The sequence below is a fragment of the Patagioenas fasciata genome, chromosome 1, assembly GCF_037038585.1.
Source record: "Patagioenas fasciata isolate bPatFas1 chromosome 1, bPatFas1.hap1, whole genome shotgun sequence".
Taxonomy (NCBI): Eukaryota; Metazoa; Chordata; class Aves; order Columbiformes; family Columbidae; genus Patagioenas; species Patagioenas fasciata.
Window position 1 is genome coordinate 199853659 of NC_092520.1, and position 24139 is coordinate 199877797.

Sequence of the window (24139 nt, forward strand, 5' to 3'; positions counted from 1 at the left end):
TCTCTCTTATATTTGGAGCACACAGCTCACCAAGCTGCTCACATGCAGGTCTCCAGCTAATCAAGGATTTCCTGCAGGTTTCAATGTGGCCCTGATGTACCTGCACTGCACCCGAAACAGGCAAACTGCAGCTCTTGGAAAGAAATTCCCATATAAACCAAAATTATTTCATTCATGGCTCTAAAACTCAGAATTCACAAGCAGAAGGTTGAAAAATAATTTCCTCCTAAAATGGACTGTTGGCTGTGAGAGCTCCCATATGGCTTTCAACAAAGAATAAGTCTGTAAACACACAGCAGTTGTGGCTGTGGCCTGGACGGGAGATGTATCCATGAGGGGAAACAGAAATCACTGGAAGAAAAGCGGAAAGAGGAAGAAGAAAGTGTGGCGTCCGACCTGCCCTGCCTTCCTCCAGGAATGCTCAGACACACAAAGCAAGCAGACCTGGCAGGACCAGTGGCTGCAGGACACCAAACCCATTCTGTGACAGCTTCCGAGGTTTACAACTGTGCAGCATTCACCATTGAAAGTGATGCAAAAAACCTCTAGTGTTTTTGCAAAGTTAATGTGTGGGAAAATGCTGTATCTTGATCAAAAATAAGTATTTTTTAGTTCCCCCAGCTCTCCTTCTTGTGGAAATGGCTTCAGAAAAGTGTTTATTGAAAACATCATTGAAATCACTGTCTTGCTGTAGAGCATTTTGACTTCAATGAAAATAATCAAAATGCAAACATTTAACCAAAATCATATATAATCAAAGATATATTTAATCAATGATCAAATGATCTCATCAGCTGTATTTGCTAGGCATTCAACCGCTGCAATGTCGTAAGAAAGCGGGTGATCAGGTGGGTCTCACTGAGGTCAAATTCTGAACTTGGGTTCTTCAAGAAGACTTCCAACCCAGCACAGACACCCTAAGACTGTAAAGCCACCTCACCAACCACAGGGACAGGATATAACACAGAACTGAATTTTTATTATTTGAAGAATCAATCAAAATACTCTCACTAGCTATTTCTCATGAGCACTGGAGAGAGGGACGGACACAAACAAGTTCATTGCATCTGTTTCCCTGCATGGTGAATGCTGGTGGTCTCACCCAGGTTTCAGCCACCTCTGAAGGGTGACAGTGGCCACCCCAGTCCATGGCTGTGCTCCCCACACGGGTGCGTGGTCACCGCTGTGATGCCAACTCAATCCCTGATGCCATGCAGCAAGGTCACCCCCAGGCTGGAATGCAGTGTGTTGTCACCCTGTCTGCAGCAAGGCACAAAGGAGCCTGACCACAGCGGCAGGGAGATCTGGAGGGCAGCTTCAGCCCTTTGTAGGTCTAAGGGAGGATTGATTTCTACAAGGCTATAAAATAGGAGAAAACAAACAAACAAATAAACCACCCACAAGCAAACAAAAAAGTCCCCCCCACATAAAAACAACCAAAGCAACGAAAAAAATGGAGAAAACTTCAATAGAAATTGCAGAAATATGGAATAGAAAAAAATCCAGTGGCAATGAAACACTTTGTCCTTGCACAGTTGCACACGGAGTGATGCTGCAGAACGCCGCTGCCTGTCTGCCTTGGACCAGAGGAGTTTCTAACTGCAGCAGAGGAAAACGTTTTCTGTTATTGGAACAAAAATGTTAGTTGTATTGAAGCTAAAAAACAAAGCCATGCTGTGAATTACGTGATAGGATTGTGAAACTGAGTTAGTTTTGTGAATTTAGAAGACCACATTGCCAAAGCAGTTTAGAATTACAATACCCACCCTATTAGCTTAGAATGGTTTAATTTCCTGGATATCTTTAATGAAACAGCCGCACAAGTTCTTCAGTCGGGAGTCCTGGGTTATGTTTCAGACCTGGTGTTTAACCTTTAGGGCAAGTCACTCGGTATCTCTCTGTTTCTGCTTATCCATCTGTAAAATGAGAACGAACATATTTACCTACCTCGGCAGGGTTTGCTGGGACGGACACACTGCAGCGTTTTTACTCCGGCACCACAAAGAGCGAGGGCAAAGTGTTCTTGAGGGACACCTGTACCTGGTAAAGATTTACACGAGTTTACATGTTGCATGTGCCCAAGCAAAACTTGGGCGTATAAACCCAGGCATCTGTCCCAGCCTGCATGCAGCTAGGGCTGTGCTGTTCAAATGCTTCCATCCTTCGTACCCGCTCCCTGCTGCTTATTTACCTGTAAACCTTTCCCCTGCGTGCCGAGGGGACTTTGCCGAGAGCTGCCAAAAGCCCTGTGTCCCCCGGTGAAGCCCAGGGAACCCGAGTTAAGGGCTGTTTGTCCCTCACAGCCGCCCCAGCAGCGGCACCGCATGCTCCCGGTTAACAAGAACCAGCCCGGCGCGGCTGGACCGAGCTCAGCGGGCTCCTGTGCCCGCACCAGTGTCAGCCCCAGCCGCGGCTGCAGCGGCCCCAGGAATCGCACTTCTGAGCCCGTGTGTTAACACCAGGGCACCGGGCGATTTGAGACCGTCAAGCGTCACACGTGGTGACGCTGCCGAACCCCCGACCTTCTGCTGGGTCACGGGCCTTGGCACATGGGCATGCCCTGTCCCCGGCCCCGCCAGCACCCCCGGCCCGCTGCTGTCTCGGCAAACATCAGGACTGGGTCAAAACCTCGATTCCTCCATTGTTTCCCCACAGACAGGGGCAGGGAGAGGGGTCGCCCAATCGGTGATCCCCCCCGGTTGTTGCACCCTTCCCAGAGACCCCTCCCAAAGCTGGGGCGGGGGGCACGACCTGGGGTGACGGGGACTGAAGTCCCCCTGCTGCCTTTCGGGACTCCCTGGCTGCTGCAGGGCAGTCGTTCCCCCTCCCCGGCCCGCTGCCAGGCCGCTCTCCCCCAGCCTTTCTCTCTGCCTGGGGTACCCTGCCTTCCTCGACAGCAGCCGCTTCTGCGCTCTCTCCCCCGAGCCTGGCGCTGCGGCGGGGCAGTCCCGGGGGCGGGGGGCCGGGGCGGGAGGGGCCGCGTGGGGCGGCCCGGCCCGGCCCCGCGGGGGTGGCGAGGCGGAGGAGGAGGGGAGGGCCGGGCCGGGGGGCGCCCGGCGGTGCGGAGCCGCTCCCCGAGAGCCGCGGGGAGTTGCGGCGCCTGCGTGGAGCAGCCGGCGCAACAGCTTTCGGCAGCAGCGTGGAGGGGGAGCCCCGTCCTGTTCCGTTCCGTCCCGTCCCGCCGGTGCTCGCCGCCCGCCATGGGCCGCCTCCAGCTCTACCTCTGCTGCTGCCTCGGTAACTCCCGCCCCGCTCCCGCCGCCGTCGGGGCACGGCGGGCTGGGCGAAGCCCTGCAACGCCCGCCGGGGCGGCTCGGGGCTCCCAGCCTGGCCGCGCTTCCTCTTTTCTTTCTCATCCCTCTCTCATCCCTCTCTTCCTCCCTCCGCGGCCGCGCAGCGCTGTGGTCCGCGGCGGCGCAAGAGCCCGAGTACAGCTACGGCTGCGCCGAGGGCAGCTGCTACCCTGCTACCGGCGACCTGCTCATCGGGCGCGCAGCCCGCCTCTCCGCCTCCTCCACCTGCGGCCTCCGCCAGCCCGAGCCCTACTGCATCGTCAGCCACCTCCAGGTGACTCCGCGCTTCGACGTGGGGGCAGCACCCCGGGGCGCCCCGCCCGGCCGCAGGGCTCGGTCCCGGCTGGCGGGTCTGGGCATCGCGTCCCGGGTGAGGCGGCGTTGGGAGCGCACGGGCAGCGGCGGGGCTGGGCCGGGGGCTAAGCCGCTGCCTGCGGGAGGGAGGGAGGTGCGGCAGCGGGCTCCCGTGGGGCTGAGTCGTGCCCCGGTGTGGGACCTCACGCCCCGTGAAAGCAACGCGGGTCCAGAGAACCACTTTCTGCTGTCGGCTCCCGACCCCCTTTTCCTCAGCGAGGTTATGAAGAGGAATGTGCCGCAGTTAAGTTCAATTATGCTTTATTTTCAAACTTAGCCAGAGCCGTCTAGACAGCTTCCTGATTGAGAGTGGTCTGTAGGACCCGGGTAGAGTTTTGGCCACTGTTCCTGTAATGTAATTACGTTTATATGGTCTCCAAGTGAAAGGATGCAAATAAGGTTGTCCTGAACATCTGGTGGAAAACACAGAGCGCTTTCCTACTTGAGCCAGAAGCAGCTCGTCAGACTTAAAATCTCTGAGACAGAAGAGATGGTGGGGAAAAATAAAATATCAGTTATATGTGGAACTCTGTTGAACCGAAAGTAAGGGGATAATCTCCGGCTGAATTTACTGTGGAGACAATAGGGCCAGATTCTGGCGCTTGGAAGGAAACCCAGGGGAAGCAGGAGGAGCCCTGCCTGAGGGGCTACAGCACTTGGCCCATTCGTGCTCTGAAGTTACCAAATCTTTCCCCCTGCCGTTAGTTTTACTGTACTGGTCTGTCTAGTGGAGTTAATACTTGATTTAACATGGGGTTTAGCTTTGCTGGAACGTTTTTGTAATATGTCAGGATTGTCTTTGATGACATTAGCTTCTTTGCTGGTACAAAATAACAAAGGAACTTTGTTACGTTTTCTTGTCTCAGAAAATGCTGAAGTGCCATAGTAAAAAGCATCACTTCAGAAGTTCACGTGCCCTTATTTCTGATCTCACAGCCCCAGTTCAGCATTTGGGATGTCTCTGGTTACTTCTGAACCATAAGATGGTATTGAAGAAATCTCAGGAAGATGCCAAGTATCCTCTTTATAACATGAGGCTTGGCCATGCTGAGTGCTTTGCAGGATTGGGCTTTCTAGGATTCAGTTTTGGTGGGAGAAGGAGCAAGTTGTTCCATGAGGCAGGGGCTGTGGCCCTGGGGAGAGGAGCCTGGAGCAGACAGGAGGGGCCATCTTCCTTGGGACCCTGAATTGCTGCTGTGCTCTCTGCTGGAGGAGTTTTGTGGGGGTGAAGTGCTAGGCTTGGGAGGCGCTGCTGAAGCCAAAATTGGTGAATTGGAAAGCGTGTGAGGCAGAGACCTGCCAGCCCTCACATTCTTAGCTGATAAAGCACCACATTTGTCTCCATAAACCCACTGGAGAAATGATGCCTGTGTAGCTTTGACAGTGATGAGTTGCTGGTGTGCTGGGGCTCCCTCGCAAGTTGGCTCTCTTTTGGTTGCAACCTACCTTGCAAAATTGGAAAGTGATGGTTTAAGTCACCAGGACAATGTAAAAAGTAGTGTTATTCATGATAATAGTCATGATGGTTTTTTGTCCTCCTGGTGAAGAGGCATCCAGCTTTCCCAAGCAGCACATGCCAGACTTGCACCCAACCGTTTTTTTTATAGGCACACCTCGTAGTGTGTGCAAACTATATGTGCATAGCTGGGATTGCGATCACAGTTGAAGATGCAAGGTTTAGGTAGGAGCTTGACAAGCTGGATTCAGAGTAAAGTTAACCCCATGCTGAAAGGTCTTGGTCACTAAACCACTGATGGCCCCTTAATATGTACTGAGCCTCACTGGAGGTATCCCTAATGCAGAGAATGTACATTTCGAGGTTAACTACCAAAACCCAGTGTTATTTCACGCAAGCTGTTGAAGAGGCAGTTTTGCAATTCAGGAGCAGTTCAGCGATTTTCTGTAGGTGCTGCCTTTGGTTCTGACTTCTGTTAGAGAATACATGCGCTGGAAGAGATTTCCTGGAACCACAATTTCAACAGAGAACATACTTCTCCTAAAAATAAAGTTTATGAAATTCCTGGCATATTTTCCATTTGACAATTTGCATTAATTCATAAAGGTAAACACACTTATAATTTCAACAAAACAAATACCTTTGATGACTCCTGCAGGCAAAATGAGTGGAATGTGATATGGATGGAAAATACTCTTATCTGCAGGAAACAACTATTGCCCCACGGATAAAATCAGTAATGCTGATTATTTTGTTGTTTCAGGAGGACAAAAAATGTTTCATATGTGACTCCGAGGATCCCTTCCATGATACTCTCAATCCTGACAGTCATCGCATTGAAAATGTGGTCACCACGTTTGATCCAAATCGCCTGAAGCTCTGGTGGCAGTCAGAAAATGGTAGGGGCTTTGTCTGGGCACCGAATCCAGGGCTGGGAGCTGCTTTCCCTCCTTTTGTTTAAGGGTACCTGCGGGTTTGCTGTTATCTCTGGCCTGGTGGTTACTGCTGAGTGAAGGATCATGCTGTTCGAGGAGGGCTGAGTAAAACTGGCTGCTTTTGTGTGCCCTGGAGCAGTCCTTAATCCATAACTAAGCCCCATCAGCCCTCGGGGAGTGTCAGAAAGAGCCGACCCACCACTTTGCAAGAATCCTTTCCTGAAGAGAAAAGTTTCCCACACTGACTCCAGCTGTCCCTCCTGTCTGGGCAGTGGGAGCCGAGCAGCCTTCCAGGAGTCGGCCCTGCGGGGCACCTGCCAAGGGAGCACCCCGGGCTTCCCCAGCTGCTGGGCTGGGTGGAGGAGATGGGAGGAGGAGGTTTGGGCGCAGAGCCGGGGCTGCCGTCCTGCCCGCAGCCCTCCTGCTCCCCTCCCCTGCCCCGGGAGAGCAAGGCCAGGGGTATCTCTGACCCTGCAAACTGCCTTCCCCCTCCTGGGCTCCCTGAATTCCTTAATCCATGTGCCAGACAGTAAAATGAGCATTGGAAGCAAACCAGCTAGTTAAAAAAAATCATTGCATGTTAATTTGATGGCTTTTTTTATTTTTTTGGAGTCCTTCCTCTGCCCTTCTGCTTTTATGGCTATGCTTTTGGCATGCCTTCATGCACAAAACAAGGCATCGAAGTTTCTCACACAGCAGTCCTGCCCTGAAGCCGTAAAGCCAGCTGGATGGGATGGGACTTCTGCAAATGCATAAACAGTAGCTGTTTTACTGTATATTAAAGTAAAATGGTAACATTTGTAACATTGCTGCTGCCCAGTAACGAAAGATTTTCACTAAATCGTTTTTAGCCATTTAGATCAGCCTAGCAAACCGCTCGTCTCCAGCGTCTTTCTTCTAGTGTTCCAAATAATTCATGTTTTTTGCAACAGGCTTGGCAGCATTCACACAGAAAAGTTCTTGGCTCATAAGGTCATGAAAATGTCCTTCAACAATAAAAAACAAATGATTCTTTTTATCCAATTCAAGTTTTCTTTTATTCAGGCATACAGCAGACGGGCCCGTTGCTGCATGCTCCACATAAAATTGCAGATGGTCAAAAATTTAAGCACTTCATTGGTTCATTGTTTTCATTTTTTACCTTTTCTCCTCTTCATAAATCTTACTTTTTTTTTTTTAAATTTCTAACTACAATATACTTAGTATCCAGCTGTTTTGAGAGGTCTTTTCACACGAGAAAATAGTATTTGTAACTACTTTTCTTTCTTTTTGTGTAGTCCTTGACTGTAGGTAGTCACACAGTGGTGTTTGCAAAACCTTTTACCTGTGACTGGTCTCCTAGCCCTCACGGCTGCAAAGGACGGCTGTAAGAGTTTCTGTAGGGGTATTTCAAACCAGGTTGTAAAGGAATTGTTCCTGTGTCCAGGTGGACAGAATGAGTGAAGAAAGGTGGGAAACCACCCCCACCAGCCATTGGGGAGATTTGGGGTGTTAGGGCTGCAGATACTCGCGCCTCTGTTGCTGCCAGGTGGGCTGCAGGGTGTGAGGACAGCGTGGGGTCACCATGTGGGTCTGGGCTCAGCATCCTCCCTCATATCGGCCACTGGGTGTTTTGGTGCCAGAACCCAGCCCAAAGCAGTCCCCCTCCTTACCCCACAGCTAGTGCTGCCAGCTGTGTTACACCATCTGAAATTATGGCAGGGCAGGCTTGTGCTTTGGGTGTAAGATGTTCGGTGCAGATAACGCACAGGAATCCCATGTGTGATAGTCTTCAGCAGATCCTTGGTGTCTCCTCCATACCCCATTAATGCACTAACTCTCACGTCACTTTTTGATAACCGAGACAAGTGGCAAAGAGTCTCTGTGCCACTGAAGCAAAGAGCTTTGGTAAAATTTAGATGTAGAAGCTCATGGGTGTCCTTGTTTGCTGCACGGCTTCTTTTCTCTGCCCCTGCAGGTTTGGAAAACGTGACTATCCAGCTGAACCTGGAGGCTGAGTTTCATTTCACTCATCTCATTATGACCTTCAAGGTAAGAAAGCCACAGCCTTACGCCAAACCTCAAAACACAAGGAAATGAGAGGTCTCTTAGTCCTTCTTGTCTATTTGATATTTGTCTGAGCTGTTTTGCCTGATTTTTTTAGAGCTGTTAAGCATTAGCTCCTGCTGAAGTAGCACAGGAAGGCTGAGCTGTGACTTGTGGTGTGAGTTGTGTTTGAATTCCAGTGAGGCTGCTGAAGGAGCTACACCGAAGCTGGGGTTTATGTTGCTTCTCTCTCTCTCTGTGGTGGTTGTGTTCTAGAAGATAATTAACTAAATCATATATTAGCAAGGATTTTTCTTCTTAAAAAAAAAAACAACCAAACTTGGCCATGGTATCCATTTTCATTTGGCAAATGGAAAGGTCTTAAGGAAGAAGGAACATCTGTACACAAAGTGTCTTTGTTTCTTTACAAACAGATGTCTTGGAATGGCAGATTATGTCCCGTACACCCTAAATCGCAGGCAAGCACTAGTGGGAACATTCAGCTGAGGTTTCAGAGGCTGCAGTTACTGAAGGGCTAAATCCCTGTTTTTTACATGTAGACAAATTAATCTCTTAATTTCTAACTGTCAGCTTTTGTACGTTCAAAGAAGAGCAACGAAGCTGGTGAAGTGTCTGGAGCACAAGTCCTGTGAGGAGTGGTTGAGGGAACTGGGGCTGTTCAGCCTGGAGAACAGGAGAGTGAGGGGAGAACTTATTGCTGTCTACAACTACGTGAAAGTAGGTTGTAGCATGGAGGGGGTTGGTCTCTTTCTCCAGGTAACAAGCAATTAAACAAGAGGAGATGGCCTGGAATTGCACCAGGGGACATTTAAATTGGATATTAGGAAAAAATTCTTCAATTAAAGGGTTGTCAGGCATTGGAACAGGCTACCCAGGGCAGTGATGAAGTCACCATCCATGTAGGTGTTTAAAAGACATGTAGATGTGGTGCTTAGGGACATAGTTTAGCGGTGGATTTGGCAGTGTTAGGTCTTTTCCAGCCTAAATGATTCTGTGATTCTAGAAGAGCTGCTTCCTCTTGCCTGTGGTACTGGCTTGGGTTTCTCCGCACGCTCCAAGGTGATGGCTGAGGTGGAATGTGGTCCTCTCTTCTGGCCCCAGCAGCAAGGGACTCCCAAGAGATCCCTGACCCCATGCAGGTGCTGTGGCCATTGTGGCTTGGTCTGCTGTGAGGAGGAAGACTGCAGAGGGAAGATAGCTTTAATGATGATGTGTTGACTTTGTGTGAGAGACACTTGAGCTGCCTTACCTCTGGGTTGCTACATTTTTTGTTGGGTGAGATACCAGTTTGTAAGTTGGGTGATATTTTCAGCCAGGAAGCTGAAAGAACATTTCTTTCCAGCTGTGACTGAACGCTTTTGTGCTTGGCTCTTGGAGGGCCTCCTCTGAATACAGGAAACTAATGAAGAGGCTGTTGGTGTTTCTTGGTAGGTGCAAACCAGATCTTAAGTTAATATCTGCTTTTTGAAACGCAGTGTGTAAATTGCAGCGTGAGATTTTTAGGTCAGAGGGATTAAAAATCTTTTACAAATCTCATTAGCTAGTTGTTCTGGAGGTGAGTGCGCGTAGGTAAGAAGGATGGTGGTTTGTGTGAAGTGAATGCAGCCTGATGGAGTCTGGGCAAGGGCAGCTGGAGGAGGGTCCCTGGGACTGGGGGACTCGCATGCAGCAAGAGTGGGTGAAGCTGAACCTCCCAGGTTTGAGAAAGGATTTGGAATCCAAAGAGCATACGTTTGCCTATTTATTGTTTAAGCGCTTGGCCCCTGAGTGCCATCTTTTTAAAGATGTTTAGTCCATGGTTGGATTTGTGTTATTTCAAAGATCTACCTCTGAGGAGAAAGTAGAATGTTGGCCAAAAAATATTTCCAATCTTTCAATTTATTGGAAATAGTCAATGCAGGGAGAGAGAATCAAATCCAGATATGTGGATTGTTCACACTTAATGTAAATGCAAGTAGTAATTACCCAAATAAAATCTCTTCATTTTCTTACTATTAGACATTCCGTCCCGCTGCAATGTTGATAGAAAGATCATCTGATTTTGGAAAAACGTGGCAAGTATATAGGTATTTTGCATACGACTGTGAGAGCTCATTTCCTGGGATTTCGACTGGACCCATGAAGAAAGTAGATGATATCATTTGTGACTCGCGATACTCTGACATTGAACCTTCAACAGAGGGAGAGGTCAGAGGGGTTTTTTTTGCCAATATGTTTATTGTATAGATTTTTTCCATACAGATTTAGATTATCTTATTTTTAAAGATGAATCTTTTGTTGTACCATTTTTCCTCCAGGTAATATATCGTGTTTTAGATCCTGCTTTTCGAATTGAAGATCCATACAGTCCAAGGATTCAAAGTATGTATGCAGTTACCTTCCAGGCTCATTTGAAAGCATTTCTGTACAAAAAAACAGTAAGCCACAAATAAAACCATACATTAGCCTTGATAACAGTTTTGAAGTCTTATGAATGTGTTTGTTTTATGGCTTCTTGTCCTGACTCAGATAGTGACCTGCTGGGAAATAACGATTGCTGTTGTCAACTGAAGTGATTGCTCTTACACACATCATTGTAGTTGGTCCTTTTCTTAATTGATAAGGGATGTAGTTTCATTAAAGAACCCCTCTCCCCCAGTACATCCGGTCGACAAGAGAGATGTTGGAATGTGATCCTGTAACTGTACAGCATTCAGAAAGCAAAGGAACAGAACTACAGAGATACTTACATCATTTTGAATTTCTAGCTAAAATCAAGGGGGTTGTGTTTTATTTTTTAGAACATCTGAGTCGTGACTTCAGCACAGTTGGCCTTGATAGCACTGAGTGGCTGGACCACACAGTTGCAGTCATAAAACACAAATGACTGCAGCATTCGTGTATGGTCGTGACAATCCAGGAATGCGAAGGTAGAGAGATCTGCTGCTAAGCGTGGCTCAAATGGAAACCTTGTGGGGCATTTGGCCCAAGTAGGAAACAGTGCTTGGCCTTAAACTTGACCTCCAATTTAATATTCAGTCTCAGTTTCAGCTTGCGTCCTTTAGTGTAAAACTAACTGGAGCAGAAGAAAAAAATCTGAAGTAGAAGAGTGTCTGCGAGTTGCTATTTGAGTTGAATGTTTTTTTTAACCAACGTTTTAAAGGACAAACTCTGCTTTCCTGGGCTTGGAGTGCTTTCTCAAGCCTAGTTTCAAGGCTGTAAGAAATTACACAGGATTCGTAGTATCAAAGTGAACATGTGGATTGAATTAATCACTGCAAATTGTCTTCCTGTGGATTATCCCTTGAGAACTTCTTTGTGTTTGGTCAGTGATGGGGTGTTGCTTCTTTCAGGAAAATGTAACTGATTACATTTGCTGGGAAAGTTGGCCGTATAAGAAAGAAGAATATATTCGTGTCTTGTTTCCAACTGAGATTTTTTTCCAAAAAGCTCAAAACTCTTAAAGCTCCTGATCCGCTTGTCAGCGGTTCTTCAGTATCGGGTCTCTGCCCTTCTTACGTTTTAAACCCCCAAGGAACCAGTGTTTCCTTAGTGGTACTGTTGCATGTGCCTTTAACATATGTCTTTGTGCCTGTCTATGCCTACAGTAAAATAGATTGGTATTTTTAATTAAGCTTAAACTAACTTATATAGTGATCAATCTGTAGTAAAATAACATATTTAAAAAAGTGTGGGAGTGTGAAGTGATGTGAAGTATGTAAGTGCTGAAATCAAATGTGATCTAATCTGCCCATAGGAAGTGTGCTTTGGGAGTCACTCCTGGCTTCCTCCCATTCAATACAATATCTGGTAAATAATTCCAAAACGGTGTTTGTTGTTTTTTTTTTTCTCGTGTCCCCTGCAGACCTCTTAAAGATCACAAATCTGAGAGTCAAATTTGTCAAGCTGCACACGCTGGGGGATAATCTCTTGGACTCGAGGATGGAGATCAGAGAGAAGTACTACTACGCCATCTATGACATGGTGGTTCGCGGGAACTGTTTCTGCTATGGACATGCCAGCGAGTGTGCACCAGTGGATGGCTTTAATGAAGAAGTGGAAGGAATGGTAAATATTCGCACTTTTCTGCCTAAAACTGTTCCTGTCTGTGCCTCTGGATTGTGATTTAAACACAAATTTAAAATGGCAGTGTACCCCCCTTACCACCATTAATTTTCAAAAGAGAAAACCATTAGAACTAGTTCTCCTCAGTAAACATATCTGTCATTATCGGCACTAATCAAGCACAGAGAGCCTAGATTGGGTGAAAAGTGTTTTAGCATTCCCTTTCTAATTATGTTAAAGAGCTGACGAAATTAAAAGGCAGGAATGCAGAAAGGGAGTGTAACCGCATTGAGCCAGAGATGGGTGTGTGGTTTAGGTTGCCCTAAAAGTTAAGTGAATAGAGGCACCAAAGGATGAAACACCTTAGTGAATCAGACATGACCTACATTTGTAGGGGTTGTCAGCTAAGAAGCAGAGGCTGTAACCCTAGCTAACAGCAGGCTCCGAAGCAGAATCCTGCTGCCTGCGCTGCACACCGTTGCACCAGCCCTTCTGGGTTCTGGTTTCCCCCATGATTTTTGCTTGACAAGCAGAAATAGATCCCCTGTTAATGTGTGAGTTATTAACTGGATGAAAACGTGGAGGCACACAGGGAGGTTGTGATGGTTGCCCCCGGCACCGCGGGTATGCTCCAGTGCCCTGTGCTTTCCATCTGAGCAGCGGTGCGATTGGCTTTGCCTTTAAAATGGAGGTTCCAGTGCTGGTAGTCCCCATCGTCTAAGGCAGCGCTGTCACACAGTCAGTGTTGGTCTGCTCAGCACTTGTTCTGTGCATGCTGAAGCAAAGCCTGGGGCTGGTGAATAAAACCCATCCAAACAATCTGTTATCTTTGGTTTGAGAACAAAGACAGGGCTGGGAAGAAGTTGCTTGGCTAGTGACATATAGATGTAACTAGATGCATGTTAGTCGCTAATTAACAGCTAATAAACAGTTGACTTTTAGGTCCAAGAGGCTTTCGTGATTATTGAGCTGGAACTATGCTCCCCTTGTTCATGCCTGAAAGCATTTATTCAGGCATTAGTTCCAGTAAAAAAACCCCAAATTTGTATGAGGACATTCTTACCTTGACAGGTTAAGGACACTCCTGTGGCCCTTTATGTCTTTGTGCAGTTATGTGCATTAAAGTCTCCAAAAGTATTTTGATTATGTACTAGCTATATTTCACGTTAATTAGAGCACGTTTGTTTATTTTCTCTTCCTCTTTTATAACTAACTCCATTTCTCTTTTTTTTTTTTTTTTTTTTTTTTAAATGACAGGTCCATGGGCACTGCATGTGCAGACATAATACCAAAGGGTTAAACTGTGAACAGTGTTTGGATTTCTACCATGACTTACCCTGGCGACCCGCTGAAGGCCGCAATAGTAATGCATGCAAAAGTGAGTTTGAGTAAAACACAGATCTGGAGTCTGATGTGAGCATGATGTGCTGTTACTTGGGAACTTGTGGCAATATATAAAGCCCTGCCTGTTTTTTGGCTGACTTTGGTGTGTCTTTTCCGCAGACTTGCATCTCCCCTGGGACCAGACTCTTATTTTGCTTTTTGTCTTTGTCACAGAGTGCAACTGCAATGGCCACTCCAGCCAGTGCCACTTTGACATGGCTGTGTACATGACGACAGGGAACACCAGTGGGGGAGTGTGTGATGATTGCCAGCACAACACCATAGGACGCAACTGCGAGCAGTGCAAGCCCTTCTACTTCCAGCACCCAGAGAGAGATCTGCGGGACCCTGATGTCTGTGAGCGTAAGTGCAGCCCTGCTCCTTGGGCTGGGAATGGCTGTGGTGATTCAAGCTGTGGCCCCCCAGGGCTTTCCCTGGGGAATTTAGGATTTACCCCATCTTCTTTTGGCCAGTGCCGTGCTCCCAAGCAAAGATCACAGAATTGCAGAATGATTGGGGTTGGAGAGACCTCTGGAGATCATCCAGTCCAACCCACCTGCTAAAGCAGGTTCACCAGAGCAGATCACACAGGAATGTGTCCAGGCGGGTTTGAATGTCTCCAGAGAAGGAGACTCCACAACCTCTCTGGGCAGCCTGTTCCAGGGCTCTGGCACCCTCAAAGTAAAGAAGTTTCTCCTCATGTTCAGGTGGAACCGCCTGTGCCCATTGCCCCTCATCCTGTCATTGGACACCATTGAAAGGAGTCTGGTCCCATCCCCTTGACACCCACCTTTGAGATATTTATAAACATCGATGAAATCCTCTCTCAGCCTTCTCTTCTCCAGGCTGAACAGACCAGCTCTCTCAGTCTCTCCTCATCAGAACGATGCTCCAGACCCCTGATTGTCTTTGTAGCCCACCAGGGGACTCCCTATAATAATTCCTTGGCCTTCTAAAATGGGGGAGCCCAGAACTGGCCACAGAACTCCAGATGTGGCCTCACCAGGGCAGAGAAGAGGGGGAAGAGAACCTCCCTCCACCTGCTGGTCACACTCTTCCTAACGCACCCCAGGGTACTGTTGGCCTTCTTGGCCACAAAGGCACATGGTTGACTCAGTGTCTCTCCTTGGGAGAAGGTGGCTGTCTTGGAGGTCATGAGCGAGCCTGGCTGGGTTTTGTTTTCTCTTTGAGAATCTGGAAATTAATCTGGTCATTATGTGTTCAACCCATGTCATGTCTAATATTTGCAGGAGTGATAGTCTCTACACAGCAACTGAGTTTAAATAATTCAGTGTGAGACTTGGCTTCTTCTTTTATAGCAGTTAATAAAACACATGCGATGCTTCCTTCTTAGCTTGCAACTGTGACCCAGCTGGCTCCCAAAATGGTGGTATCTGCGATCGCTACACTGATTTCTCCACTGGCCTCATTGCTGGACAGTGCCGCTGTAAACTGTTTGTGGAAGGGGAGCGTTGTGACCTCTGCAAAGAAGGTTTCTATGGCCTGAGTGCCGATGACCCAGTGGGTTGTCAGTGTGAGTAAAAATGTATGTTCCTTTATGTGTGATCAAAAGCTCTTTGAGGAGCTGCTAGGGGTGGGAGAAGTTGGTTTGTGGGGTGGTTTCAGTGGAAATAGCAGAATCATCCTTATTTGTTTTTAATGATAAGGCTCGAAGCCAGGGAAGTTTTACTGTGATGAGTGGTGGGCAAAGTGTGCAATTAATCTCTGTCCTGGGGAATTTAGGGGAAGCCTTAATGTAAATTTAAGTTTGATACTGTCTAAAATGTAACTCCAATCCTGTGTTTTGACCTGCCTATTTGTATTTCCCAATCTAGCTTGTGCGTGTAATCCTCTGGGTACCCATCCCGGGGGGAATCCTTGTGATTCGGAGACAGGAAACTGCTATTGTAAGCGCCTGGTGACAGGAAGGCAGTGTGATCGCTGCCTGGTAAGTAGTTTACCATAAAATAAATTAGCAGACGCTGGTGTGAGGGAGGCTGGCATGTGGAAAGCGTGGAGCGAGGTGCTGGCTGCCGTCTCTGCCCATGAGCGGGCACCTGGTGTTCGGGCTGGAGTAGACAAGTCAGAGGCTGTGAAGCACCCTGGAAGCACGTCAGGGCACACAAGAACATCCAAAAATTAATTCCCAGGATGGTATGGAGTGAGATGTTAGGATACCCATTGTGGTAACTGTGTGAAAATGAGGAATCTGGGGCAGTTCTGCTGAAGCCCTCGCTGTGGTGAAAGACACAATGGTCAGAGAAGTAGTGTTACCAGAAGAATTGCTTTCTATATAGGCCATTATTTTAGGCAGGGATTATTTCATACACATACATTTCCATAGAGTGTTTATGTGTGCTGGAGTGTTATAGAAACACACTGTCAGACAACTGGATGTGTTTGTATAAACACTGACAGGCTGTCTTATCTAACAGTGAACTGCATAGAAAAACTAAACAAGTCTGTCTGCCTGTCCAACAAGCAAGTTGCAGAGTAGCAGCTCTGCAAGGGCAGTGCCCCATACAAAGCCCCACCACCCCATGCATGGGTCTCTGCTGCGGTGTGTTATACTGGGCTGTGATTTTCCAAGCCCTTCTTGGATCAAGAGCCCAAACTGGTGTAAATGGTGCAGCAGGAGTAAGGTCTCCGAGCTTGAGTCCTCCTGAATCTTGTTTTCAAAGCTAGGCAGAAAGATGTGTTTTTTTTCTCAAGCCCTTGAGATGGTCAGCAAAGTGGAGTAGACCAGGTGGGGCAGTTGTGCTGGTGGTTGTGTGAGTAGAGTTGGGGGGCAGTCAGGGGTAGCTTATGCTGAGTATTTCGGACTAGACCTTTGGGATAGATGGGGTTAAACTGGCACTAGGTTACAGCACCGGTGATGTTTCCTCTTGCAGCCTGAGCACTGGGGCCTGAGCAATGACATGGATGGATGTCGGCCGTGCGACTGCGACCTGGGAGGAGCACTGAACAACAAGTGAGTCTCAGCCTGGTTGCTCTCTTGTAATCATTCACCTCTGCAAATTTCGCTTCATTTGCAACCACAACATCCAGGGGTGGACGGGGGTGTCTGGGACTGTCTTTCTGCTCTGGTGTGCAGAAAGTGGCAAGTCTTGATTGCAGCAAGGGGTGACAGAGGCATACTTGTCTTTTCCATGCTGAGCAGCCTCCATTAGTGCCACCAGTGCAGATGAACATGTAAAACTGTTTTTAGGGCAGCTCTTGCTTTGGTCAGCCAGGGTAGGAGCCAGCCATGGTGTGAGCTCTGCCCTGGCTGTAACCTGGACTGTGGACCATGTCAGAGCTTTGCTGTCACAGGATCAAAGCAGGAATCAGGCCGTAACATGGGCTGTCAGGCTGGCTTTTGATTTCCTCACAAACTGTCCCTTAGGCCAGTCTGTCAGTCTGTCCACCAGTGCTGGCGAAAGCATGCCAGCTGCATGATACTGCTGTATTGCCCCAGAGGTGCTGCGTGGGGTGGGATGTTGGCCAGGGGGGAGCCAGAGATTTTTCAGAGAAAAGCATCCATCAGTAAGAGCATGGAAAGTCCTGGCTTAAATTCCTGGTCAGAGGGGTGCTGAGTAGCCAGACTGCTCTTTTGACCAGAGCAGTTTTCTGCCCATTAGGTGTGTGCCCGACCCAAGGCTTTCTAATAACAGCATGTTCCTTCACTCTGTTTTTTTCCTTCCCTCCACAAACCATTTGAAAAGTCCTACTTTTGTCTGAAGCCACACAAGTTTCCCAAAGGGGTGAACAACCTGTTTCCCACTGGAGCCCACAGGACCAGAGCAGGGGATTTTGGGACTGGTCCTGGTGTGAGTCCCTGCAGGTCGTCACAGCCTGCGGACAGCCCATCAGTGTCAGGGATCACTGTGGGAATGTCCCGTGGGCTGTCTCTCCCCTCCACTCCCAAGTGAATTATTACCCCTCAGCAGACAGCTGCGTGGTCATTAGTGATTATTTATTCTTCCGTGCTGGCTCACTGCGTGCAGATCGGTTACACCGCACAGCTTTTAACAGCTCCCCCGGTGCAGCCGCTGCCAAGGGTCTGGGGTCTGGCTTGGCCGTGGCTCAGCAAGGCTTTTCAGCCTGTTTCCCATGTGCTGAGCCCAGCGATTGCAAAACCAGGCAGGGAGGGGTCGTGCAGTGTCCTGGTGTGGGCAGGGAGCAGCTGCGCTTTCCTCTGGCTGCAGGAGAGCTGCGAAGCCCAGCTCAGCTCCCAGCTTCCATCTCTAGCATCAGCTGGGAAGTGGAGCATCATCCTCCCCAGGGCTCCTCTCCTCAGCTGCCAAACTGCCGCCTCCTGGCTGCTGTTCAGAGTGTGGGCTGCAGCACCTGGGCAGCTGCACCTTGCCCAAAATTCATCCCTGCTCTGTAACCCAGGTGGTGGAGTCATTGCTGTCCCTGGAGGGGAAACTTCCCAGCTCCCCTTCTGGGGCAGCTGGGGCACTTCTGGCATCTCAAAGCGAGCGTTTAAGTTAATTTCTGCAACTTCAAAAATGGTTTCAGTTAAAAATTGCACTTGGAATGTGAGCCTGAAAAAGCTAGAGATTTTCCATGGAAAACAGGGGTCTCGACTTAAGAGAACGTTTCTAAATTCAACTCGAATTTAAAGAAAGGGACATCTTTTGGTGGGCCAGAAAACCTTCCTATGTAAAAGTGTAACCAGGCCCATGCAGAAATACATTCTGCCCAAGGGTTCTTCATAATGCAGGGCAGACTCTCTGAGAACAATAAAACCATCAAAAGGCAGTTTGGGGATAGAGTTGTATTGAGAAAAGAGAATGGCTCTTTATGAAGTGGAACTGCTGTATGTCACCCTGGACAGACGTCCATTCCCCAGCAATGGTTGTGTCTATCCCACTTTAAAGCATCTGGGTATGGTTTTTTCCTGTGTATAGCTGCTGGTGGGTGATCTCTGAGGACACGCTTTGCAGTGTACGATAGCACCTTCACGTCCTGGGGCATGCAGGGTCATGCATGTTCTTGCATTACCTGAGCCTGTACAGATACGCTGCTTGCATGGCCCATGAGCCTGTAGCCGAAGGCTGCCCTCAGCTTGCAGGACAGACATGCCTCTTAGCTGTGTCTGTGGTAGCAAGTGAAGCTTTCCCAGGACTGCTGTGGAGCCCCAAGGAACCTCCTGCATCCATAGCGTGAGATCCTCTGCCATCCAGACAAAGGAAGGCGCAGGCAAAATGCCTCTGGCAATGGTCCCTGGTTGTGCTTGCTCCCAGCCTGAGCCTCGCAGTTGTTTGGGAGGAGAATAGCTGGGTTGAGCTTAGACTGCACCCAGCACTGTGCTGCCATGTTAGCAGTGCAGGTGGTCCGGCTGCAGAGCCCGAGAACATTTGGTATCTCGGTGCAGCCATGTCCGGAACCGCTCCTCCTCCTGCGTCACTTTAAACGCCAAAGCGGGATGTGGCTCTAGCACTGTCTCGGTGTAGCCAAGAGGTGTTGTAAACTCATTGCTCTTCCATTTTAGCTGCTCGAGTGAAACTGGCCAATGCGAATGCCGGCCCCACATGTTTGGACGTCAGTGCAACCAGGTGGAACCTGGCTATTACTTCATTTCGCTCGATCATTACATCTACGAGGCGGAGGAAGCCAGCTTGGGTCCCGTGAGTAGCAGTTCAAGTGGGCTGGCGTGTCTGGACAGCTGTGGGAAGGTTGTTTCACCATTCAGTTCTTGGAAGAATCAGCTTTGTACCATAAGTGTTTTGCAATTAATGTGTGGAAAACAGAAAACTGAATTGTATCAGAAAACCATTAACCTGTAGCTCTTCAATCTTTGTATCGATAAATAATTTAGTAATTTAGGGGGGGAAACTGCCATTTTTCTTTTTAAACCTGTTTCTTTGGTCATGACTGCACAGTTTGTTTCCTGTCAGTGTCCCTCTCTGTACCCCTCTACGTACATGCCCACTGCACCCACTTGTTCCCCTCTTACCTCAAGAGCAATGGGACACTGACACTGGCTCTTTGGTGCCACTGAAACTGAGAGGGAACAAAGCGCTCATTTAAGCACAATGCCATAGCTTTTAGAGTTTCTGTACATCAGCAGCATTTCTTTTAATAATGACTAAAACCATGGTTGGTGGTGCAGAAAGCTGCTTTTGTAAGTGAGGTTCCCTCTAGCTTGTTCAGCCCACTGGGATGGTACATCAGGGTCTCTGGCTTTTTCCATTCACTACCCTACAGCCTTGCTTTTAATTCATTAACAGCAGCGAGGTGATTACATCAATTATTTTTGCCTCCAGCAAGGAGTTGGAGACATGAGATAATGGTTTCTCTATAGCAGCAGATCCTTGTCTGCTTGTAATTGGGGCACTTGGTCCTAATTTGTTTTTTTCAGTCAAAATGCAGCCACTCTGCAGTTTCAGCCCAGGCAGCAGATTTTTGCTGTTAGACAACTGGGGAGAGGTTGGACTGCAGCAGAGGGTGCGTGAGCTGGCATGAGGGTTTTGGTGCCTTTGTGTCTGCCTGGCTGGAGAGGTGGTACCCAAGGCCTTGCTGGGGCTCAGGGCTGGGGGAGCTTGGCGTGAAAACCTACCTGGCTAAGCAGAGCAAGGGGATGTGCCACAGGTTTGCCTTTTGAAACCTTCAAAACAAACTGCTTTAAAAAATGCCAATATTGAAAAGCTTTCTCACAAGTCTGGTGGCAGAATAAAACTCTGAATTCCCAGGTAGAGGCCCAGCACAAGCCAAAATGAAGTGGCGCAGAGTTGCAGGAATTTTCAGGCGATGCCAAGCCCCTGTGCTCCCCGCAGCTGCACACCCCTGCTCAAGTCCTGTGTGCCATCCTCTGACCCTTTGTGCAAAGTCAAAGGGTAATAACTTACAGACAGACTCTCTTCAAAGAGTTTGAGAATACGTGAGGGGACATCCTGAAGCGATACGTATACATATAGTCATTTCCTTACATTTTATCCCTTTCTTCTGAAGCAACTTCCGTAGGAATGCACAGGATGTTGTTCTGTGCAGAGAACTATTCATGGATGCAGATATATTTGAAATGGGAAGTTTGAACACAACACGCTTCCATTTTCTGTTGCCTTTTTCCTCTTTTTTGCTTTATATAAAGAGTAGCAGATACAAACTTGGCATCTCAGACTGAAAGGAGTGAACATGTATTTATTTTGCTATTAAATATCTATCGATGATTAGCATCTCTGTTATTTAGTGATGCCCGATTCATTATGGCCATGATCTGCTTTTCACATGTTACCAGGAGCAGTGGTTTGGTTTGGAGCAGTGCAGTGTAGTCAGGAAGTAATTAGCACTCAGCTTGGGCGGTTAATAGAGCAGTTATGTACCACTGCAGTAAATCCTACTGCTACAAGTACGGTGTGAAAGTCCTTACAGTGAATGAGATGTCGTAGCTGGTGGATTAGTTACTCAGAGCAAGTTTTTAAATTTAATTCCCCGTTGCAACAGAAAAATGGATGAAGAGTTGTGCAATGTTGTTTTATCTTTCTTGCTTTTTGCACATGGTTAAGCAGAGGGGCAATGGTGTGCATGTCCACGGGTTTAAAAGAGAATTCGTGTTCTCTGGGATGCAAACAATGGATGCTGCGATCCAGAAGTGATCCATCATCAGAGGGCTCGCAAATTTAGTGTATTGGTATTAAAATCTCTCTTCCCTATTCCTGTAGGGAGTAAACATAATAGAGCGCCAGTACACACCGGACCGCACACCATCATGGACGGGCATAGGATTTGTAAGGGTCCCTGAGGGGGCGTACCTGGAGTTCTACATCAACAACATCCCCTACTCCATGGAGTACGATATTCTGGTCCGCTATGAGCCACAGGTAGGTCTGTGAGTAGGGGCATTGCTGCCTCCTGGCAGGGCCTGTATGTCCTTGTGCACGACTGACAGGAGCCCAGTGCTTGTGGGAGTCATCAGGACTCAAAGACAAGGATGGAAGCTGAGTTAAGTGTCCGAGATGCATGAAAATCCAGGAAGGTTTTGATTATCCCTAGTATTATTTGCTTTACAGTTTCATGTATTGTTGGATTGTTTCAGCACCTGTTTAATGAGCAAATTAAAAAGTGACAAGTCCCGTCAGGATAGACGAGAGTATAAATTGGGCATCAGCCAGATGGGCTTCTAGTGGGTGGAAACAATGCTACATGCCTTAGGAGACAGATTTTCAGTCTTGGATGATGAATGCCTGCAGCCAAGAGTTTGCAAGTGGTTGTTTTTGGCTGTGGATAATTCACAGGGTAGAGGGAAAGAACAAAATTCCCCAGCTACTTAGAATGAGGTAGCAATCAACTGCAGTGAAATGCTCAGAGCCTGGAGGATGCCCAGGGACACATTCCTTGTCCTGTTTTTGCCCAGACAGTAGATGCCTCGTTGATGCTGGAACTGCCTCCCCTCCCTCCCCAAAGTACAGTGACCACCGTGTCTGTGCGCGGGCTCTTCTGACCCGAGCTCTGGATGCTCCCAGACGCTTACAGCCATTGCCTGATGCTGATCAGCCTTTTTTCCCCCCTAGTTGCCGGATCAGTGGGAAAAAGCTGTGATCAGCGTCTCGCGCCCAGGCAAGATTCCCACGGGTAGCCGGTGTGGCAACACAGTTCCTGATGATGACAATCAGGTTGTCTCGCTGTCACCCGGCTCCAGGTCAGTATAACTGGGCAGGCCAAAAGGAGGAAAAAAAAACATTAAAAAAATTGAAACAGAAATGTCATGCTTTCAGTTGGAAAAGTAATTAAATTTATTTTCCAGTTATAAAAACATATTTAGTATTATGTCTGTAGACTCAAAGCTTTTAACTTATCCTCATTGTCTGATTTGTTTTTTTCACTGATTAAAGAGAGGGGGAAGTGTTTGCACAGCCTGTGAGTGAACATCAGTGTGATTCTTTGCTGGCTGATAAGCTTTTCTGGCTCTGACTTGCACAAACCTCCAAACCACCTCCTTCACATAATAGTTTTTGTTCTTCCTGGTCTTGGCTATTTTCTGTTATCTCAATTGCTTTATAGGGCCACCTGAAACACTTTATGTTGCTGGATGTTTGAATTAAGAATTGTTTCCTGTTCCTAATGCAGATATGTTGTTCTCCCGCGACCCGTCTGCTTTGAGAAGGGGCTGAATTACACCATCCGCCTGGAACTGCCCCAGTACTCCTCGGTGGATACAGAGACAGAGAGTCCGTACACGCTTATTGACTCCGTGAGTAGAAATTATTTTGGGGTTGCTCTGGGGGAAAAGTGTATTTGAGTGCTTGAAAGTTTGCATCACCTCTGGGATTCATCAATGTAAATCCAAAGTAATGTTTTACAATGTCGTTGCTTACAGCTGAAGCGAGATTTTAAATGGAAGCAGCTAGGTTTCTTCAGTCGCATAGTATGCAAGTTCTTTTTCTTCTAAGAGGCTTCTGCTGTATTTTACAGTTTCACAGCTAGTTCCACAGACCTTAACTTTCACAGTTTTTTTCTTTGGAAAGGTTAATGTGTGCCATGTATGTCATGAATGCCTACCTTTTTCTTTTGGATGAATAGAATTTTGCAGATTTGGTAAGAATTTGGTACACACCAGAACTACACCAAAAACTACGGATTTCCTGTCATTTCCCTTCCAAATTCTGTTTGGCTGTTTGCTTTTTGACTAAAAAAGGGTAATAGGAAGTAGGAGAATAGTGAATTTCAGTAATTTTGGTGGAGGCTGTTGATAAACAGTGACATTTTGTCGTTGTAAAATTGTTTTGTAGCTCGTTCTCATGCCATACTGCAAATCACTGGACATATTCACAGTGGGAGGGTCAGGCGAAGACGTGGTCACAAACAGCGCTTGGGAAACTTTCCAAAGATACCGGTGTCTGGAAAACAGCAGGAGTGTTGTGAAAACCCCCATGACTGATGTCTGCAAGAACATCATATTCAGCATTTCGGCTCTATTACACGAGACCGCGTTATGTACGTAACCACCTACTTGTGGGGCAAACTGCACCTGGAAGCTGGATGGTGCTTGCAGGCAGAGCGGTTTGCACGGGGAAGGCGTGTGCGTGGGATGAGGCAGGCGTGAGTAACACCTGTGCTGTGGTACTCATTCCCCCCAATGCTTTTCTCCGCTCAGCGTGCCAGTGCGACCCCCAGGGCTCCCTGAGTTCAGTGTGTGACCCCAGCGGAGGACAGTGCCAATGTCGTCCCAACGTCGTCGGAAGACAGTGCGACAGATGCGCCCCTGGCACCTTTGGGTTCGGGCCGAGCGGATGCCGATGTACGTTCAAACCTTGGCTCTGGGCTGTGTGGCCATCAGGGCCTTGTGTTTAGGGCTTGCCGTGGAAACACAGCCCCTCTCTCCCTTTCCTTGCAGCGTGCGAGTGCCATGTCCGAGGCTCTTACAACGCCTTCTGCGACGCGGAGACGGGCCAGTGCCACTGCTTCCCCGGGGTGTACGGGCGGCAGTGTGACCGCTGCCTGCCGGGCTTCTGGGGCTTCCCCAGCTGCCAGCCCTGCCACTGCAACGGCCACGCCGACGACTGCAGCCCCTACACCGGGGAGTGCCTGAGCTGCCGTGACCACACGACGGGGCACAGCTGCGAGAGGTACTGCACGTGTGTCCCCTCCCTGGCCACTCTCCCTCCCCCGGCAGGATGGGCACACAGCTTTTCCCCTCTGGC

General features: G+C 48.2%; 1 protein-coding gene and 1 long non-coding RNA gene across 3 annotated transcripts in view; one reads left to right on the forward strand and one right to left on the reverse strand.

Annotated features, from left to right (window-relative positions):
* Window positions 1-959: 959 nt before the first annotated feature.
* LOC139826935 (uncharacterized) lies at window positions 960-2959 on the reverse strand. 2 transcript variants are annotated; one of them, XR_011737067.1, is made up of 3 exons: window positions 2192-2959; window positions 1767-2040; window positions 960-1359 (listed from the first exon to the last, which is right to left on the reverse strand). It is a non-coding gene; the product is annotated as an uncharacterized lncRNA (long non-coding RNA). The 2 variants fall into 2 exon arrangements; XR_011737066.1 differs by having other exon boundaries at window positions 1767-1916; window positions 2752-2949.
* Window positions 2960-3027: 68 nt separating this feature from the next.
* The window catches only part of LAMB1 (laminin subunit beta 1), a 44448-nt gene continuing 23336 nt past the window's right edge, over window positions 3028-24139 (forward strand). Inside the window, exons 1-19 of the mRNA XM_065840328.2 lie at window positions 3028-3237; window positions 3398-3567; window positions 5867-6002; window positions 7996-8069; window positions 10083-10271; window positions 10382-10445; window positions 11929-12131; window positions 13386-13506; window positions 13686-13874; window positions 14866-15045; window positions 15347-15459; window positions 16403-16482; window positions 18991-19126; window positions 21161-21319; window positions 22010-22137; window positions 22566-22689; window positions 23228-23432; window positions 23593-23736; window positions 23833-24064. Coding sequence (XP_065696400.2) covers window positions 3201-3237; window positions 3398-3567; window positions 5867-6002; window positions 7996-8069; window positions 10083-10271; window positions 10382-10445; window positions 11929-12131; window positions 13386-13506; window positions 13686-13874; window positions 14866-15045; window positions 15347-15459; window positions 16403-16482; window positions 18991-19126; window positions 21161-21319; window positions 22010-22137; window positions 22566-22689; window positions 23228-23432; window positions 23593-23736; window positions 23833-24064 — 2684 coding nt within the window. The 5' untranslated portion in view covers window positions 3028-3200. The remainder of the gene's footprint in view (window positions 3238-3397; window positions 3568-5866; window positions 6003-7995; window positions 8070-10082; window positions 10272-10381; window positions 10446-11928; window positions 12132-13385; window positions 13507-13685; window positions 13875-14865; window positions 15046-15346; window positions 15460-16402; window positions 16483-18990; window positions 19127-21160; window positions 21320-22009; window positions 22138-22565; window positions 22690-23227; window positions 23433-23592; window positions 23737-23832; window positions 24065-24139) is intronic.